The 19,555-nt window shown below is 48.6% G+C and overlaps 2 protein-coding genes across 3 annotated transcripts; both read left to right on the top strand.

The window, feature by feature from the left end:
- Positions 1–358: 358 nt before the first annotated feature.
- On the top strand, positions 359–12,120 carry LOC306841062 (phosphatidylinositol 4,5-bisphosphate 3-kinase catalytic subunit alpha isoform). Its single transcript, XM_079370702.1, has 28 exons — positions 359–740; positions 1,782–1,910; positions 2,556–2,659; positions 2,742–2,904; positions 3,973–4,182; positions 4,263–4,330; positions 4,414–4,542; positions 4,619–4,672; positions 4,764–4,873; positions 4,949–5,090; positions 5,222–5,307; positions 5,720–5,825; positions 5,996–6,148; positions 6,232–6,363; positions 7,371–7,495; positions 8,064–8,145; positions 8,221–8,385; positions 8,494–8,597; positions 8,728–8,827; positions 8,998–9,069; positions 9,157–9,263; positions 9,693–9,814; positions 9,942–10,020; positions 10,122–10,292; positions 10,373–10,490; positions 10,565–10,716; positions 11,359–11,507; positions 11,651–12,120. Exons 2-28 carry the CDS (start codon positions 1,826–1,828, stop codon positions 11,773–11,775), a joined length of 3,213 nt encoding a protein of 1,070 aa, XP_079226828.1. The 5' UTR covers positions 359–740; positions 1,782–1,825; the 3' UTR covers positions 11,776–12,120.
- Positions 12,121–14,637: 2,517 nt separating this feature from the next.
- Positions 14,638–17,497, top strand: eif4e2rs1 (eukaryotic translation initiation factor 4E family member 2 related sequence 1). 2 transcript variants are annotated; one of them, XR_013781428.1, is made up of 8 exons: positions 14,638–14,828; positions 15,752–15,836; positions 16,103–16,237; positions 16,363–16,467; positions 16,608–16,760; positions 16,854–16,990; positions 17,076–17,314; positions 17,345–17,497. XR_013781428.1 is itself a non-coding variant. In XM_079370719.1 (7 exons), the coding sequence occupies exons 1-7, from the start codon at positions 14,812–14,814 to the stop codon at positions 17,113–17,115; spliced, it is 672 nt and encodes a 223-aa protein (XP_079226845.1). In that variant the 5' UTR covers positions 14,638–14,811; the 3' UTR covers positions 17,116–17,330. The 2 variants fall into 2 exon arrangements, 1 of the variants encoding a protein (XP_079226845.1); XM_079370719.1 differs by lacking the exon at positions 17,345–17,497 and having other exon boundaries at positions 17,076–17,330.
- The last annotated feature ends 2,058 nt before the right edge of the window (positions 17,498–19,555 follow it).

A 19,555-nucleotide genomic window follows, 5' to 3' on the forward strand; every position in this document is an offset into this window, starting at 1 on the left:
GAGGAGCGAGGACACTGGTTTCACCTGAAGAAGAGGAGGTCATGTGACCTTTAAAGAACATATAAAGTGCAAATGCATGATCCATGTGTTTAAGTGTGAAAAATCAAATGGACCAATTGATGAGTTAGAAACAATAGAAAAAAGATGTTTCACAAAGGTCATGTGAATAAATAAATAAATAAAACGGATCTTTACTAAATGTTTTTTCTGCCTTCATTAATATGTGAACTGTGGTTGTGTTTAAATTATACTGATTGATGTAACCGAAATGTAATGAGCTGCTCTGTAAGAGGGTACTGGCCCTTTAAGGGAGGAAAAGGATGAGACCCCCCCCCTCTCCCCCCCCTCACATCCCACCTCCTCCTTCAGCACATTGTTCTGCAGCTCCCGGCAGCAGCCTCCCTCTGCTGCTATTCGCCACAGACAGACAGAGAGACAAACAGGCAGGCGGAGGGACAGACAGACTGACTGACAGGCGGACAGACAGGAGGACAGACAGGAGGACAGGTCTCCGGTCTGAACGTCTTCATGTCTCACAGTGATCCGGCTGCTGGGCGGCGACTGATGGATCCACCGGCTGACACATAAGCGGAGACAAAGACAGAGGGAGAGAGAGACAAGCGGACTGAGACACAGACAGGCGGACAGAGAGACAGACAGGTGGACGGAGACACAGACAGGCGGACAGACACTATGACCGGAGGCTCCTCGCGCCGTTGGACCCACTGGCACGAGCGGAGGTGAGTGAGTGACGGAACAAAGAGTCCCCCTCGTCTTTCTCTTCTCCGATCGCAGCCCTCTGATGCTCCCACTGCCGTAGCCATGGCAACCATACCTTAGTCTGAGGTCATGAGGAGAGGAGAGGAGAGAAGGAAGCAAGGAGAGGAGGAGAGGCGCGTGCCTGACTGATAACCACAAATAAAATTATTATTAATAATGATTTGACATCACTCATGTTTATATGGAGGATTTCTTATATTTACATGGATCACCGGAGTGCTGTTCATATCAGTTTGTTTTCCTGTTTACCTTCTTTGTTTACAAACAGACCCGTGACGTCATCAGTGTCAATCAAAACTGTCCATGTCCTCAGAAGGGCAGCAGCTTCCTGTCAGCTCACTCACACCTTCATAACACCAATAATAATAATAATAAGTCATGTGTTAATGACAGTGATAGAAATGATTTCAATATTTTATTGATTTTCAGAAACTGCTGATCGGTAATTAATTAATCGATTTATTTATTGGATTATTCATGAGTCGGTTGATTTGGTTCAGTGAGGTATTTGTCCTGTGTGATGATAGAAATGTGATGGACTGTTCCTTTAAATGAGCCGGTCAACAGGAAGACAAGTGAAGGAAGTCAGCTTCCTGACACACAAACAAGCTCCATCCCCCTGCGTGTGTGTGTGTGTGTGTGTGTGTGTGTGTGTGTGTGCGTGTCCTACTTTCTGCTCTTTGTTTGACGGCTTCATTGAAAACACAAAGGCCGTGTGAACACATGAGGGTGACACGGTGACAGATGATATTTATAACTGAGCGTTGCAGATATAAAAAGAATCTTCAAAGAGGATTAAAATAACCGAGTCCTGTTTAAAGTCATTAACTGATCACTTGTGTTTATTAAAACATTTTTCACATCCTGCTGAGGGGGAGGGGCTAATCCCTGTCATGGCTGAGGGGGAGGGGCTAATCCCAGCTCTCTCTTTGGGATAGAAGTGTGTGTGTGGTTACACCTGCACAGGTGATCACTCTCACCTGTCTGTCTGCCTCTTGCAGGTAACCCAGTGCTAAGCTGAGGCAGGTTGTGATTGGTGGTTGCCATGGCACCGAGACCATCATCAGGGGAGCTGTGGGGGCTCCACCTGATGCCCCCTCGTATCCTGGTGGACTGCTGCCTTCCAAATGGTAAACTCTCCTCTCCTCTGTCCTCTCTCCTCCTCTCCTATACGTCTCTGTGTCTCTGAATGTCTCTCTGTGTCTCTAAATGTCTCTCTGTGTCTCTCTGTGTCTCTGACTGTGTCTCTGACGGTGTCTCTCTGTGTCTCTGACTGTGTCTCTGACGGTGTCTCTGACGGTCTCTCTGTGTCTCTGACGGTGTCTCTGACAGTGTCTCTCTGTGTCTCTCTGTGTCTTACGGTGTCTCTGTGTCTCTGACGGTGTCTCTCTATGTCTCTGACGGTGTCTCTCTGTGTCTCTGACGGTGTCTCTGTGTCTCTGACGGTGTCTCTCTGTGTCTCTGACGGTGTCTGTCTGTGTCTCTGACGGTGTCTCTCTGTGTCTCTGATGGTGTCTCTATGTCTCTGACGGTGTCTCTCTGTGTCTCTGTGTCTCTGACGGTGTCTCTCTGTGTCTCTGACGGTGTCTCTGTGTCTCTGACGGTGTCTCTCTGTGTCTCTGACGGTGTCTCTGTGTCTCTGACGTGTCTCTCTGTGTCTCTGACGGTGTCTCTGACGGTGTCTCTCTGTGTCTCTGACGGTGTCTCTGACGGTGTCTCTCTGTGTCTCTGACGGTGTCTCTGACGGTGTCTCTGTGTCTCTGACGGTGTCTCAGGTATGATGGTCAGTCTGGAGTGTCTCAGAGAGACGCCTCTCATCAGCATTAAGCAGCAGCTCTTCACTGAGGCCAGGAAGTACCCGCTGTATCACCTGCTGCAGGTGCGTCTCTGTCTTACCTGTCTCTGCTTCTCCTGAAGTCGCTGGTTATAACAGGAATAACTTCTGCTGTCTGATTGGCCAGGAGGAGTCATGCTACATCTTTGTGGGCGTGACCCAGGAAGCAGAGAGGGAGGAGTTTTACGACGAGACGAGGCGGCTGTGTGACCTTCGACTCTTTCACCCGATTCTGAAGGTCATCGAGCCGCTGGGCAACCGAGAGGAGAAGATCCTGAACAGGGAGATAGGTAAGACCTGTCCTCACTGTCCTCATCTTTCCTCATCTGTCCTCACTGTCCTTATCTGTCCTCATCTGTCCTTATCTGTCCTCATCTGTCCTCAACGTCCTCACCTGTCCTCATCTGTCCTCACCTGTCCTTTAGTGCCCTCACCTGTCCTCAGCTGTCCTCACTGTCACCTGTCCTCATCTGTCCTCACTGTGTCCTCACCTGTCCTCACCTGTTCTCATCTGTCCTCACTCATCTCACTGTCCTCACCTGTTCTCAGCTGTCCTCACTGTCACCTGTCCTCATCTGTCCTCACTGTGTCCTCACCTGTCCTCACTCATCTCACTGTCCTCACCTGTCCTCACCTGTTCTCAGGGTCCACACCTGTCACCTGCATCACCTGACATCAGCTCTCATCACCTCTCACATCTAAACTGTCATCTCTTGTCGAGCATCACCTGACCCTGGGAATGCCTGAACTCACCTGTTTCCTGCCTCACCTGTCTGCACAGCCATTGGACAATCAACATCATCTCCTCATCAATCATCGGCCAATAGCGTGCCATCAAACGTGTGGTCATTGGTATCAGTCTAGCAGGGTCAACCAGGGCCAGACTAGTCTAGACCGGTTCCAGAGCAGGGTCAACCAGGGCCAGACTAGTCTAGACCGGTTCCAGAGCAGGGTCAACCAGGGCCAGACTAGTCTAGACCTATTCCAGAGCAGGGTCAACCAGGGCCAGACTACTCGAGACCTGTTCCAGAGCAGGGTCAACCAGGGCCAGACTAGTCTAGACCTGTTCCAGAGCAGGGTCAACCAGGGCCAGACTAGTCTCGACCTGTTCCAGAGCAGGGTCAACCAGGGCCAGACTAGTCTAGACCTGTTCCAGAGCAGGGTCAACCAGGGCCAGACTATAGTCTAGACCTTTTCCAGAGCAGGGTCAACCAGGGCCAGAGTAGTCTAGACCTGTTCCAGAGCAGGGTCAACCAGGGCCAGACTAGTCTCGACCTGTTCCAGAGCAGGGTCAACCAGGGCCAGACTAGTCTAGACCTGTTCCAGAGCAGGGTGAAGCTGACCTTCCCGTCCTGCAGGGTTTGCCATCGGGATGCCCGTGTGTGAGTTTGAGATGATGAAGGACCCTGAGGTCCAGGACTTCAGGCGATCCATACTGAGCGTGTGCAGAGAGGCCATGGAGGAGCGGGAGGGGGGAGGAGCCCACAGCCAGGCGCTCTATGTTTACCCCCCAAACGTGGAGTCCAGCCCCCAGCTCCCCCAGCACATCTACAGCAAGTTGGACAAAGGTAGGGGACAGCTCCTGTCTCTCCGTCTGTGCAGGTCCACCTGTCCGTCTCTTTAAACCCGTCTGTCTGTCCGTCTGCAGGGAGGCTCATCGTGACCATCTGGGTGATCGTGTCGCCGTCCAACTCCAAGCAGAAGTACACCCTGAAGGTAACACCTCTGTGGGAGGGGAGGGGGAGGGGCCTGTAGCCGTCCCGCCCCTTCTGACCTTGGATCTCGTGTTCTGTGTCCAGGTGAGTCACGACAGTCTACCTGAGCAGCTGATAGCAGAGTCCATCAGGAAGAAAAGCCGCTCCATGCACCTGTCCCCTCAGCAGCTCCGCCTCTGCGTGCAGGAGTACCAGGGCCAGTACATCCTGAAGGTACACCTGTCTGTCTGTCCCCGCCGCCGTCTGTCTGTCCCTCAGACTCACCTGTCTGTCTCTCTACCTGTCCCAGGTGTGTGGCTGTGACGAGTACCTGCTGGAGAAGTATCCCCTCAGTCAGTACAAGGTAACAACCCCTGACCTCATGTGTCAGGTATTAAATACTACCTGTCTCACTGTCCCTGCCCGTCTCACCACGTCCACCTGTCTCCCTGCAGTACATCCGCTCCTGCATCATCGTGGGTCGACTTCCTCACCTGATGCTCGTGTCCAAGGACAGTCTGTACTCCCAGCTTCCCGCCTCCGGCTTCGTCACGCCTTCCTACAGGTACTCATCGCATCGTTAATCGTTAGCCAATCAGGTGCTTTGTTTGTGATTTGTTTGTTTCTATGTGTTTTTTAGCCGTCGGACGCCTCAGCCGTCTCCGTGTCCCGGAGGAGGAGACGGGTCACCCGCTCGCTCTCTGTGGGCGTTCAACACGCTGCTGAGAGTCCGTCTGCTGTGTGCGACCTACGTCAACGTCAACATCCGAGACATCGACAAGGTGAGACGCTGTCCCACGCTGTCCGTCCGTCTGTGTGTCCTCACTCTGTGAATTAACTTCACATCGTGTGTGTGTGTGTGTGTGTGTGTGTGTGTGTGTGTGTGTGTGTGTGTGTGTGTGTGTGTGTGCAGATCTATGTGAGGACAGGTATATATCACGGTGGAGAGCCGCTCTGTGATAACGTCAACACACAAAGAGTTCCCTGCTCCAACCCAAGGTAACAAACACACGCTATGTTACCATGGTTACCATATTATATTTAGTGTGTATACACACTAAATATACTCTCTCTCTCTACCTGTCTCTCTCTCTCTCTACCTGTCTCTCTCTCTCTCTACCTGTCTCTCTCTCTCTACCTGTCTCTCTCTCTCTCTACCTGTCTCTCTCTCTCTCTACCTGTCTCTCTCTCTCTCTCTGTGTCTCTCTCTCTCTCTCTCTCTCTCTTTACCTGTCTGTCTGTGTTACCTGTCTCTCTCTCTCTACCTGTCTCTCTTTCTCTATCTTCTTACCTGTCTCTCTCTACCTGTCTCTCTCTCTCTCTACCTGTCTCTCTCTCTCTCTCTCTCTCTACCTGTCTCTCTCTCTCTCTCTCTACCTGTCTCTCTCTCTCTACCTGTCTGTCTGCCCAGGTGGAACGAGTGGTTGACCTATGACATCTACATGGCCGACCTGCCTCGCTCTGCCAGACTGTGCCTTTCTATCTGCTCTGTGAAGGGAAGGAAAGGAGCTAAGGAGGTAGGAAAGGACAGAGAGGACACCAATGAACTGAATCTGTCTGTCTCTCGACCCGTCTATCAAGTGTCTGTCCCCCTGTGTCTCTGAGTAAACGTCTCTCTCTCTCTCCACCTGTCCACCTGTCTGTCTGTCCACCTGTCTGTCTGTCCACCTGTCTGTCTGTCTTTCAGGAGCACTGTCCTCTGGCCTGGGGGAATGTAAACCTCTTCGACTATACGGATGTTCTGGTGTCTGGTAAGGTGGCTCTTGGTCTTTGGCCGGTCCCTCATGGCCTTGAGGACCTCCTGAATCCAATCGGAGTTGCTGGTTCCAATCCCAACAAGGTACACAGCCATGTTTTTACCTGTCTATCTCTCAGACAAGATTGATCCCGATGAAGTCTGATTGGTGGTGTGCTCCTCTGTAGGAGACTCCCTGCGTGGAGCTGGAGTTCTCCTGGTTCAATCAGACTGTAGTGTTTCCCGATGACCAGCAGATAGAGGAGCACGCCAACTGGACCATCAGCCGAGAGCTGGGCTACAACTACTGCCACGGACTGGTAATCTATCTTTATATATCTACACCTACTGCCACAGACTGGTAATCTATCGTTATATATCTACACCTACTGCCACGGACTGGTAATCTATCGTTATATATCTACACCTACTGTCACGGACTGGTAATCTATCTTTATATATCTACACCTACTGCCACGGACTGGTAATCTATTGTTATATATCTACACCTACTGCACGGACTGGTAATCTATCTTTATATATCTACACCTACTGCCACGGACTGGTAATCTATTGTTATATATCTACACCTACTGCCACGGACTGGAAATCTATCGTTATATATCTATACCTACTGCACGGACTGGTAATCTACTGTTATATATCTACACCTACTGCCACGGACTGGAAATCTATCGTTATATATCTACACCTACTGCACGGACTGGTAATCTATCTTTATATATCTACACCTACTGCCACGGACTGGTAATCTATTGTTATATATCTACACCTACTGCCACGGACTGGTAATCTATCGTTATATATCTACACTTACTGTTGAGATAGACTGGGGATCTATAGTTGTATATCTAGACCTTCTGTAGCTATAGACTGGTGATCTATGGATGTATATCTAGACCTTCTGTAGCTATAGACTGGAGATCTATGGTTGTATATCTAGACCTTCTGTAGCTATAGACTGGTGATCTATAGTTGTATATCTAGACCTTCTGTAGCTATAGACTGGTGATCTATGGTTGTATATCTAGACCTTCTGTTGCTATAGACTGGTGATCTATGATTGTATATCTAGACCTTCTGTTGCTATAGACTGGTGATCTATGGTTGTATATCTAGACCTTCTGTAGCTATAGACTGGAGATCTATGGTTGTATATCTAGACCTTCTGTAGCTAAAGACTGGAGATCTATGGTTGTATATCTAGACCTTCTGTAGCTATAGACTGGTGATCTATGGTTGTATATCTAGACCTTCTGTAGCTATAGACTGGTGATCTATGGTTGTATATCTATACCTGTTTCAGAGTGGGCGTCTGGCCTGTGACAGCAGTGTTTCAGCAGCTGATGGAGAGCAGCTTCGTTCTCTCTGCTCCAGAGATCCTCTGTATGAGCTGTCAGAGCAGGAGAAGGACTTCCTGTGGAGACACAGGTGAGGGGGGGGTCTACCTGAAGACACAGGTGAGGGGGGGGGGGTCTACCTGAAGACTCAGGTGAGGGAGGGACTGTGCAAGTGTTAACAAAGCTTCAACAAATAAGTGATTCTTCTTATCTACACCTGTCTCTCTGTATGTGTCTCTACCTGTCTCTCTGTATGTGTCTCTACCTGTCTCTCTGTATGTGTCTCTACCTGTCTCTCTGTATGTGTCTCTACCTGTCTCTCTGTATGTGTCTCTACCTGTCTCTCTGTATGTGTCTCTACCTGTCTACCTGTCTCTCTGTATGTGTCTCTACCTGTCTACCTGTCTCTCTGTATGTGTCTCTACCTGTCTCTCTGTATGTGTCTCTACCTGTCTCTCTGTATGTGTCCTGTCTTTAACTCATCCACACCTGTACACCTCTTTGGACCGTCTACCTGTTCGTACCTGGCTGTTTATGTCTCATTTCCTGTGTCTCTACCTGTATTTACCTGTCTGTCTCTCGTGTGTGTCTTTGTCTCCACCTGTCTGTCTGTGTACCTCTCTCTCTCTCTCTCTCTCTCTCTCTCTCTCTCTCTACAGACATTACTGTGTAAACATCCCAGAGTCTCTTCCTAAACTGCTTCTGTCCGTCAAATGGAACTCCAGAGATGAAGTTTCACAGGTACACCTGTCCACACATTGTCCCGGTCACCATGATGCCTGTCCCTCAGTGTTCACCTGTCCGTCTCCTCCTCAGATGTACTGTCTGCTGAAGGAGTGGCCTCTGATGGAGCCGGAGTCGGCTCTCGAGCTGTTGGACTGTAACTTTCCTGACCCGATGGTGAGGGAGTTCGCTCTGCGCTGCCTGGTTCAGGGTCTGACGGACGACAAGCTGTCACAGTACCTGCTGCAGCTGGTACAGGTGTGTTTAATCAGTCTCCACCTGGTTCCGCCTTGAGGAGTGAGACAGGTGAAAATGGACTGTGGAGATGACGATGACGCCATGGTTACCTGACAATCTGTGTTCCAGGTGTTAAAGTACGAGATGTACCTGGACAATCCTCTGGCTCGTTTCCTCATCAAGAAAGCTCTGACCAATCAGAGGATAGGACACTTCTTCTTCTGGCATCTGAAGTGAGGAGCGCCACCTTGTCAAACCAAAAAAAAAACGCATTTCACCCAGAATCGTGCTTAACTGGTCCCAGTTGGCGCCGCTGGTAACCGTGGTAACCGTTCGTTCTGTTACTGTATGTCTGGCTCTCAGGTCGGAGATGCACAACAAGACCGTGTCCCGGCGCTTCGGCCTGCTGCTCGAAGCTTTCTGCAGAGCCTGCGGCATGTACCTGAAACACCTGAACAGACAGGTGAGCTACGAGACACCTGAACGCATCACACTGATGACATCACAGTGGACGCAGTCTCGGTTTCCAAAGACTGTCAAAGAGACATAAACCTCCTGAACTGGAACTTCATTCATTGTGTGTGTGTGTGTGTGTGTGTGTGTGTGTGTGTGTGTGTGTGTGTGTGTTTCCAGGTGGAGGCCATGGACAAACTGGTGAATCTGACCGACACACTGAAACAAGAGAAAAAGGACGAGACTCAAAAAGTAAAAACAACCTCTTGACTCTAATTGTGTATGTACACTGTGATTGGTTAATCATGAATTGTGTTCTGTGTTGTGATTGGTTGACAGACTCAGATGAAGTTCCTGGTTGAACACATGTCTCGTCCAGATTACATGGAGGCTCTGCAGGGGTTTGTCTCTCCTCTGAACCCCGTCCATCAGCTGGGAAACCTCAGGTAGCCAACTAACCAACTAACTAACTAGCTAACTAGCTAACTAACTGAACTAATTAACTGACTGACTAAAGAACTAACAAACTAACTAGCTAGCTAGCTAACTAACCAACTAGCCAACTAACTAAATAACTAACTAACCGACCGACCAACCAACAGACTAACTAGCTGACTAGCTAGCTCGCTAACTAACTGACTAACTACCGAACGAACAAACAAACAAACTAGTTAGCTAGCTAGTTAATTAACTAACTAATTAACTAACTAACTAGCAGATGGACAGACCCAACAACTGACTCACCGACTGACTTCCCTTTGAACTGACTGATTGGGTACAAGTTGCAGCGTGATTGAAGATGATGTTATATCAGGTTGTGTTGACCTTGATTGATGTGTGTATGTGCGTGTGTGTGTGTGTGTGTGTGTGTGTAGGTTGGAGGAGTGCAGGATCATGTCGTCGGCGAAGCGCCCCCTGTGGTTAAACTGGGAGAACCCTGACATCATGTCCGAGCTTCTGTTCACCAACAACGAGATCATCTTCAAGAACGGAGACGGTAACTCGCACACTGCTAAACTCTCAGCTAGTTTCAGTGAGCAATGCTAACTCCGCTCTGCTGGGGGATTGTGGGTAATGTAGTGTGTGACCTGTGTGTGTGTGTGTGTGTGTGTGTGTGTGTGCAGACCTGCGTCAGGACATGCTGACTCTGCAGATCATTAAAATCATGGAGAACATCTGGCAGAACCAGGGCCTGGACCTGCGGTGAGAACGTCTGACATCATCAGTGAGCGTGTCTATGACATCATCACACGCCTGGCTAACCGTGTGTGTGTGTGTGTGTGTGTGTGTGTGTGTGTGTGCAGCATGCTGCCGTATGGCTGCCTGTCCATCGGGGACTGTGTGGGTCTGATCGAGGTGGTGAAGAGCAGTTTCACCATCATGCAGATTCAGTGTAAAGGCGGCCTGAAGGGGGCGCTGCAGTTCAACTCCAACACGCTGCACCACTGGATCAAAGACAAGAACCGCGGCGAGGCGTCAGTATCCGTCTGTTATCTGTCTGTCTCTCTCTCTGCACCTGTCTGTCTGTTTCCTAACCAGCCTGTCTGTCTCTCAGGTACGACCGAGCCATCGACCTGTTCACGCGCTCGTGCGCAGGTTACTGCGTGGCGACGTTTATCTTGGGGATCGGCGATCGTCACAACTCCAACATCATGCTGAAGGAGAACGGACAGGTGAGCCGCTCGCACCCGGTCTTTCCTCACCCTTCATCATTCTTCCTCACTCCCTCTTCCTCGTCTGCCTGCAGCTCTTCCACATCGACTTCGGTCACTTTCTGGATCACAAGAAGAAGAAGTTTGGGTACAAGCGAGAGCGCGTGCCCTTCGTCCTGACGCAGGACTTCCTCATCGTCATCAGCAAAGGCATCCAGGAGTCGACCAAGACCAAAGAGTTCGAGAGGTCTGACCTGCCCCTTGTCTCTGTGTGACGCTGTGTCACCTGTCCTCCCTGCCTGTCTCACTCTCTGTGTCACCTGTCCTCCTCCCTGCCTGTCTCACTCTCTGTGTCACCTGTCCTCCTCCCTGCCTGTCTCACTCTCTGTGTCACCTGTCCTCCTCCCTGCCTGTCTCACTCTCTGTGTCACCTGTCCTCCTCCCTGCCTGTCTCACTCTCTGTGTCACCTGTCCTCCTCCCTGCCTGTCTCACTCTCTGTGTCACCTGTCCTCCTCCCTGCCTGTCTCACTCTCTGTGTCACCTGTCCTCCTCCCTGCCTGTCTCACTCTTTGTGTCACCTGTCCTCCTCCCTGCCTGTCTCACTCTCTGTGTCACCTGTCCTCCTCCCTGCCTGTCTCACTCTCTGTGTCACCTGTCCTCCTCCCTGCCTGTCTCACTCTCTGTGTCACCTGTCCTCCTCCCTGCCTGTCTCACTCTCTGTGTCACCTGTCCTCCTCCCTGCCTGTCTCACTCTCTGTGTCACCTGTCCTCCTCCCTGCCTGTCTCACTCTCTGTGTCACCTGTCCTCCTCCCTGCCTGTCTCACTCTCTGTGTCACCTGTCCTCCTCCCTGCCTGTCTCACTCTCTGTGTGCCTGTCTGTGTGTCAGGTTCCAGGAGATGTGTTATAAAGCGTACCTGGCCATCCGGCAGCACGCCAGCCTCTTCATCAACCTCTTCTCCCTGCTGCTCGGCTGCGGCATGCCCGAACTGCAGAGCTTCGACGACATCGCTTACCTGAGGAAGACGCTTGCTCTGGGTAAGACAGACAGGCCTGTCTCTCTCTCTCTCTCTCTCTCTGACCTGTCTCTCTCTGACCTGTCTCTCTCTCTCTCTCTCTCTCTGACCTGTCTCTCTCTGACCTGTCTCTCTCTCTCTCTCTTCTCTCTGTCTGTCTTTCAGAGAAGACCCAGCAGGAGGCGCTGGAGTATTTTACCAAACAGATGAACGACGCTCATCACGGTGGCTGGAGCACCAAGATGGACTGGATCTTCCACACCATCCGACACATGCCCAACGAGCACTAAGTGTGTGTGTGTGTGTGTGTGTGTGTGTGTGTGTGTTTGTGTGTGTGTGTGTGTGTGTGTGTGTGTGTGTGTGTGAGAGAGAGTGTGATGATGATGATGACGGTGATAAAGACGATGAAGATGAGGTCGTTAATGTCTTCCAGGCGGTGCTACAGTTAGCCTGTTAGCTGCTCTAAACACAGATGATTTAAATGAAAACTTTATTAATGTGTGGACTATTTGAATCAAACTTTATCGACAAGCAGCTGTTTGTTTACAAACTCTTTGAAAGACGCCAGCTTTATTGAAACCAGCAAAGTGAACACTGTGGTCTCTGAGAGAGCAATAAATCCTCCAATAACGGAACGATACTTATGACAATCAGGAGTTCTGACCAATCAGGAGGCAGAGCTGTTGGGCTGTGGGCGGAGTCACTGTGCTGACATCAGGCTGAACAAACTAATCAGGTGTCTTTGTGAGTTAAAAAGCACAAACAGATCAAACTGAGTTCAGAAAAGTTCAACTCTGAAATCTGTTTTTATTCTAAAGAGTTGAAAAAAAATCTCTTTTTACGTTTTTTTTGTTACTCTCACTTTAAATCTTAAAATAAGTGACGTTTTTTTAAATATGTTTTCATTATTTATTTAATATCTCTCTTTAGTATTAAAGTCTTCTCCTCTTACAATCTTGTTAAAATGACATTTTGCACTTCTTAAAATCATTCAAACTTTGTTTTAAATAATTGATCAGAGCACTGAAGATTTGATTGACACATTTTGAACTGATCAAAGTTTTTATAAAAAACGTTTCATCGGGTTCAATCAGGGATCTAAGTCTTTCCTCGACAATCTCAGGCCTCGTCCACACGTAGACGGGTATTTTTAAAACCTCCATTTAGAGAAATAATCCCGTCCACTCATGCTGCTTTATTACAAACACCTTCATCTACAGTCCTGCAGTACCTGGAGTGTCCACTAGAGGCTGGCTGCAGTACCTGGAGTGTCCACTAGAGGCTGGCTGCAGCAGCACAGGAAGTCACATACACACCCATTCAAACAGCCTGTTTTTACAGCAGACATGAACATGTTTACAGCCTGCTTCAAAAAACGAAACAGGTGTGATTAGCTCATGTTGTTAGCTTGACTCAAAGTTAGGCTGAGACTTCATTTCCAGCATGGCGGCTGCTGCTGATGAGCCTCCAGCGCCCCCTGCAGGAAAAGACATGCAGTTTGGTTACTGACGTCCAACGGAGATGAAATTGGCACAAAGCGTCTTTTTTCCCGTCTTCACAGAAACACCTTCTGGGTTTCTGAACATCTTCACCCTGAAGGAGTTTCATGTAAGGAGACTTTTCACTGACCTAAAATGCTGTTTGCATTCGACAGACCAAACTGCGTTTTTCAGAATACCCACCGACATGTGGACGAGGCTTCAACCAATCAGCTGCTCGTTAGCTGTAGCTCAGTCAGCTCTTTGTTAGCCTCTGTAGCACTATGGGTGATAAATCATGCTAGGCTAGTTGTAGGTCAGCTCTTGTTAGTTTACTGAGCTGTTGCACTGGAACAATGGATTGTGGGTAAGTGTAGTAAGTGTAGTGTAGCATTGGTGGAAGGCCCCGAGAAATTGGGGCGGGGCTTCTGACGGGTCAAAGGGTGAAGACACCCGTGTTTAATGTGAAGGTTAGTTTTTTTTTCTGCACGAGTTGGAGGTCTGTTTAAACCCCGCCCACACATGTCAGTAACCATGACAACCTGTGACGCAGACTAACCTCTGAACCTGCTGAATGCTGATCAAGTTCATCAACTGTTCTGGTTACCATAGTGACCGCTGTATTTCTTTTCTGTGTTTCCATTTGATTGATGTTTTGAATGACAGCTGATGTTTTGATTGACAGCTGATGTTTTGATTGACAGCTAATGTCGTCGGTTTGTTGTTCTAAAAAAAAGTTTGTTTTTTGGAAAATCCCATGAAAAAATAATTTCCTTTATTTTTCTGATTGGTCGAAGACAGACGCAGGCTTGCCCAATCGAAGGGCTCATCCAGGTAAAACCTGTTTCAGAGCCTGATGTATGACATCACACTGTAGGAAACTCTTATTTATCTCTGTCATTGTTTATGTCAAAATAAAAGCTCGACGCGTGTTGTGGTTGGTCAGTCAGGTGTGTGTCAGGTGGTCAGAAACAGGGGTGCACTTCCTGTTGTGTCCACTGAGTGGCGCTGTCACATAAAATGTCACATTTTCCTTTTTTAATAAAAAGTCCTATTCTAAAATGTTTCTCTTTTATCTCTTTAAAAATAAAACAGTCAACACTTTTAATTTTTAAATGAATCATTCAAGACTTTATCTTCGACACCATGAGGAAGTTAAAAGTTTGATTACAGAACAAATAATCTTAAAACGAAACACTTAGATTTAGTCCAAGTATGTCTTCAATAATTGACATTATTTTATTGTTAATATATTTAAAGTTTAGTCACAGCCGTTAATGTCTCTTCTCTTTCAGAGACTGTCGTAAAATAAAGATTCAAGAGACGACAAAAACATAAAGATGACACTCAAAGTATTCAGATTAAATTAATGTTAATTGTTTTTGTTCCTTTTTATTATTTTGTAAAGTAGAGAGAAAACTATAGACAAACATCCCGAGGGAGAGGATAATGAACATTTGAAATGTTGGATAGTCAGAAGTGTTTTATCTTATTGTTAGAAAAGGTTTTATTAACATAATAAAAGTAAACAGTCAGACTTTTATTGATTTTCACATCATTATTTATTTGTTTATTTAATAACTGTATTTATGTGTGTACTTTGTGCTGCTACGTCGATTATCTACAAAATACAAATTAAAAAATCAGAAGAAGAATGTCCCTTCTCTCGTCCCGTACACTGCCGCGTCCCGCACATGCGCACTGGCAGCTCATACGCTGACGAGAGACGTTGCGAAGCCGCGTGAGGAGGAGAACACGAAGAGAAAGAAGTGAATATATTAGGACATAAAGGACTAAATTAAGGAAAAAAGGATTAAGAGCGAGGAGAGGGAGACAGAGAGAGGAGGAATGAATCAGCTGGAGAGGTAAGACTCTTTTTATAAACCGGTAAACATCCGGTATGATGCCTGAGCAGACCGGAATACAGCTAGCAGCTAGCATCACAGCTAGCATCACAGCTAGCATCACCACTAAAATAAATATCAGTGACATCTAAATTAATGAGAATGAATCAGGAAACTAAGATGCGTTGAAGGTCGTTTTGGACGCCCCTGGGTTTGCCAGATATGAGAGCAGTTATCAGGTGAACAGGTGTTGCAGCGATGGAAGCGGGCAGTGGAACTGCTTCAGATAGAAGTGATTGTAACCGAGCTAAAAAGCCTCTGCATGTTTCTAATAAGCTCCAGCAGCAGAAAGCTGCTCAAACTAGGATCAATGTTGGAGATGAAACATGGAGAGAGGTTAGAACGCAGAAAGCTTTACAGACCCATGCAGAGCTGGCTAAACACTGAAGCTACAGTGTCCACCACATGCAGAGCCGGCTAAACACTGAAGCTACAGGGTCCACCACATGCAGAGCTGGCTAAACACTGAAGCTACAGTGTCCACCACATGCAGAGCTGGCTAAACACTGAAGCTACAGTGTCCACCACATGCAGAGCTGGCTAAACACTGAAGCTACAGTGTCCACCACATGCAGAGCTGGCTAAACACTGAAGCTACAGTGTCTCTACATGCAGAGCTGGCTAAACACTGAAGCTACAGTGTCCACCACATGCAGAGCTGGCTAAACACTGAAGCTACAGTGTCCACCACATGCAGAGCTGGCTAAACACTGAAGCTACAGTGTCTCTACATGCAGAGCTGGCTAAACACTGAAGCTACAGTGTCCACCACATGCATAGCTGGCTAAACACTGAAGCTACAGTGTCCACCACATGCTGACCTGTGTGAGAGGAGGGGGGGAGACAGCTCTCTGTGATGATCACACAGACTGTTTGTGTTTCAGACCAAAAGATGAGGAGGAGGAGTCAGACTGTCTCCATGACGACAGTGATGGGACCAATAACAACAACAACAACAATAGACGAAAGGTGAGATCGCCCAAACCTCTCTCTCTCTCTCTCTGACCTCTCTCTCTCTCTCTCTGACCCCTCTCTCTCTCTCTCTCTGACCTCTCTCTCTCTCTCTCTCTGACCTGTCTCTCTCTCTCTGATCTGTCTCTCTCTCTCTCACCTGTCTCTCTCTCTCTCTCTCTCTCTCTCTCTCTCTCTGACCTGTCTCTCTCTCTCTCTCTGACCTGTCTCCCTCTCTCTCTCTGACCTGTCTCTCTCTCTCTCTCTCACCTGTCTTCGTGCAGACGGTGAGTCCAGGTGCAGGTGAACATCCTCTTCAGTATAATTACACGTTTTGGTACAGCAGAAGAACTCCGAGTCGACCTGCGAGCTCTACGAGCTACGAGCAAAACATCCGCCAGATCGGCACCGTGGCATCGGTAAACACACACACACACACACAGTCATGCATGTTCTCCCCGGCATGGCGTGGGTTCAGTCCAGTCCACAGATTGATTTACTATAACTAGCATTAATACAAGTGTGTGTGTGTGTGTGTCTTCAGGTGGAGCAGTTCTGGAGGTTTTACAGTCACCTGGTCCGACCAGGTGATCTGAGTGGACACAGTGACTTTCATCTGTTCAAGGAGGGAATCAAACCCATGTGGGAGGTAACCGCTCACTCTGACCCACCCATAGTACCTCTCTCTCTCTCTCTCTGTCTCTCTTTGTCTCTCTGACCTGTCTCTCTCTCTCTCTCTCTCTCTCTCTCTCTCTCTCTTTCTCTCTCTCTGGCCCGTCTGTGTCCCAGGATGATTCAAACCGCAGCGGGGGGAAGTGGATCATCCGTCTGCGTAAAGGTCTGGCGAGTCGTTTCTGGGAGAACATCATCCTGGCCATGTTGGGCGAGCAGTTCATGGTGGGAGAGGAGATCTGTGGAGCTGTAGTGTCGATACGCTTCCAGGTAGGAAAACCACCGCTCACCTAAAAGCACACAACACTGGAACAGGAAGTCCTCAATCAGGACCTGGTCTCTGTCTCTCTCTCTCTCTCTCAGGAGGACATCCTGTCCATCTGGAACAGAACGTCTAACGATCAGACGACCACGTCGAGGATCAGAGACACGTTAAGACGGGTCCTCAACCTCCCGACCAACACCATCATGGAGTACAAGACGCACAACGACAGCCTCAGGTACGCCGCTCTTCTGATGTAGACCTGTTTCAAGACCCGACAGTCACCCCCCCCCGATAAACCTCGGCTGATCTTTATTTTCCAGGGACAACTCGAGTTTCAGGAACACAAAGATTTCACTCTGAAGAGTCAGCTGACCGCCCTCCTGTCCAATCAGGATGTAGATAACCATGTCAGAACTGTGTGTGTGTGTGTGTGAGTGTGTGTGTGTGAGAGAGAGTGGACCAACAAAGTCTATGATCTGGACTGACGTGGACTTGTCATTGACGGATATTTGGTCAGCTGTTTGATCTTTGGATTTAGAACTGAACCGTACAACAACAAGTCTCAACCAGTGAAACCAGTCTCAACCAGTCTCAACCAGTGAAACCAGCACCGTGTTTGCTGGTCAGAGTTGGACGAAGCAGGATTTTGTAATTTTGCTATGTTGTTGTTTAATTGTGTAAATAAAACTGAATGTGTTTATTTCTCGGTTCTGCATTTTAAGAAATAAAGTGATAAACTGGCGTTCTGCTGTTTGTGGTTCTTGGCTCCATGTTGGCGGACATGTTGGAACGATTATAAAGAACTACAATCACAGGAAGGGACTTCAAACATGTCTCCTCACCTGCAGATTGAAGCCGTGTCATTGGGCCAGCGTCTCGTCCTCAGGGACTTCTTAAATTTCCATGAGTTCAGGACTTTGACCCAGCTGGCACGGCGGCGTCGATCACAGAACCAGAACCGTTCCAGGCTTTTCCAGGCCAGTTAGTGCTCGTCTAATCCTGCCTCTATTCCTGGCCCCAAACCAGCTGGGAACTGATCTCTGAGGATGGACCTAATCCAGATCAGGATTAACAGATCAGCCCCCACTCAACCTGAGACTGTGCAGGCCACAAACACTGCAGAACGTCACAGGACGGGCCGCAGAACACTGAAACACTGCAGAACACAAGACGGACCACAGAACACTGACACACTGCAGAACGTCACAGGACGGGCTGCAGAACACTAAAACACTGCAGAACACTGAAACATCGCAGAACACTGACACACTGCAGAACGTCACAGGACGGGCCGCAGAACACTGAAACACTGCAGAACACTGAAACACTGCAGAACGGGCTGCAGAACACTGAAACACTGCAGAACGTCACAGGACGGGCTGCAGAACACTGAAACACTGCAGAACATCACAGGACGGGCCGCAGAACACTGAAACTGCAGAACACTGAAACACTGCAGAACACTGAAACACTGCAGAACGTCACAGGACGGGCTGCAGAACACTGAAACTGCAGAACACTGAAACACTGCAGAACGTCACAGGACGGGCTGCAGAACACTGAAACACTGCAGAACACTGAAACACTGCAGAACGTCACAGGACGGGCCGCAGAACACTGAAACACTGCAGAACGTCACAGGGTGGGCTGCAGAACACTGAATCACTGCAGAACACTGAAACACTGCAGAACGTCACAGGACGGGCCGCAGAACACTGAAACACTGCAGAACGTCACAGGGTGGGCTGCAGAACACTGAAACACTGCAGAACGTCACAGGACGGGCTGCAGAACACTGAAACACTGCAGAACGTCACAGGGTGGGCTGCAGAACACTGAAACACTGCAGAACGTCACAGGACGGGCCGCAGAACACTGAAACACTGCAGAACACTGAAACTGCAGAACACTGAAACACTACAGAACACTGAAACTGCAGAACACTGAAACACTGCAGAACGTCACAGGACGGGCCGCAGAACACTGAAACACTGCAGAACGTCACATGGTGGGCTGCAGAACACTGAAACACTGCAGAACACTGAAACACTGCAGAACGTCACAGGACGGGCCGCAGAACACTGAAACACTGCAGAACACTGAAACACTGCAGAAGGTCCCAGTAAAGAGCAGAACACAGAACCCTGCAGAGCCCTGAAACGTTACAGACCGTGGCCTCTGTAAACGAAGGGTTAATTCTTGTCATGGACACAAAAAGAACTCTTCTCTCTCTGGAGCTGTTCGCTGTGAGCGCTGCACCTGACACACTTCAACACATCCTGTTACACGGACTTGAATACTTAATTGGCATTAAAAGAACTGCATGAGGTTGCTTTAAATCCTGTTTATCAGACCTATCTTTATTGACCTCTGATATGCTACCTCGAGCTAATATGTTAGAAAACACTGCACTCAGTTCAATGCTATACAGATGATACTGAACTCCACCTCTCGAAACGAGGACCTGGATGACCCAACATCTTTTGCTCCAGTTATTGTGCTGATGATGTAACTGAAGCACCACTGTAAGAAATGTGTCATGTTCCTCTAGTCTGTCTCCAAACCCCCCAATGATGAGAAAAGTCCGTCCTCTCCGTCTTCTGCCTGCTCAAACAGGCCGTTTGGAGCTGTTCCCTTCATGACATCACAAAGGGCAGTAGCCCCTCCCCCAGGTGGGTGACACTCCCACAGCTAGGTGTTTGTTCTGCCCTCTGAGTCTGCCTTCTCACCGTAAACAATAGGACATGGAGCCAGAAAGCAGCGAGTACACCCGAGCCCTTCCAGAGAGGGGGCGTGGTCA

The sequence above is a fragment of the Symphodus melops genome, assembly GCF_947650265.1.
Source record: "Symphodus melops genome assembly, chromosome: 20".
NCBI lineage: Eukaryota > Metazoa > Chordata > Actinopteri > Labriformes > Labridae > Symphodus > Symphodus melops.

Coding starts and splice junctions, on each gene's coding strand:
- LOC306841062 (XM_079370702.1), top strand. CDS start 1,826: ATGGCACCGAGACCATCATCAGGGGAGCTGTGGGGGCTCCACCTGATG. Junction 9,264..9,692: donor CATCAGCTGGGAAACCTCAG/GTAGCCAACTAA, acceptor GTGTGTGTGTAG/GTTGGAGGAGTGCAGGATCA. Junction 10,293..10,372: donor GACAAGAACCGCGGCGAGGC/GTCAGTATCCGT, acceptor TCTGTCTCTCAG/GTACGACCGAGCCATCGACC.
- eif4e2rs1 (XM_079370719.1), top strand. Junction 16,238..16,362: donor AGATCGGCACCGTGGCATCG/GTAAACACACAC, acceptor GTGTGTCTTCAG/GTGGAGCAGTTCTGGAGGTT. Junction 16,468..16,607: donor GAATCAAACCCATGTGGGAG/GTAACCGCTCAC, acceptor TCTGTGTCCCAG/GATGATTCAAACCGCAGCGG.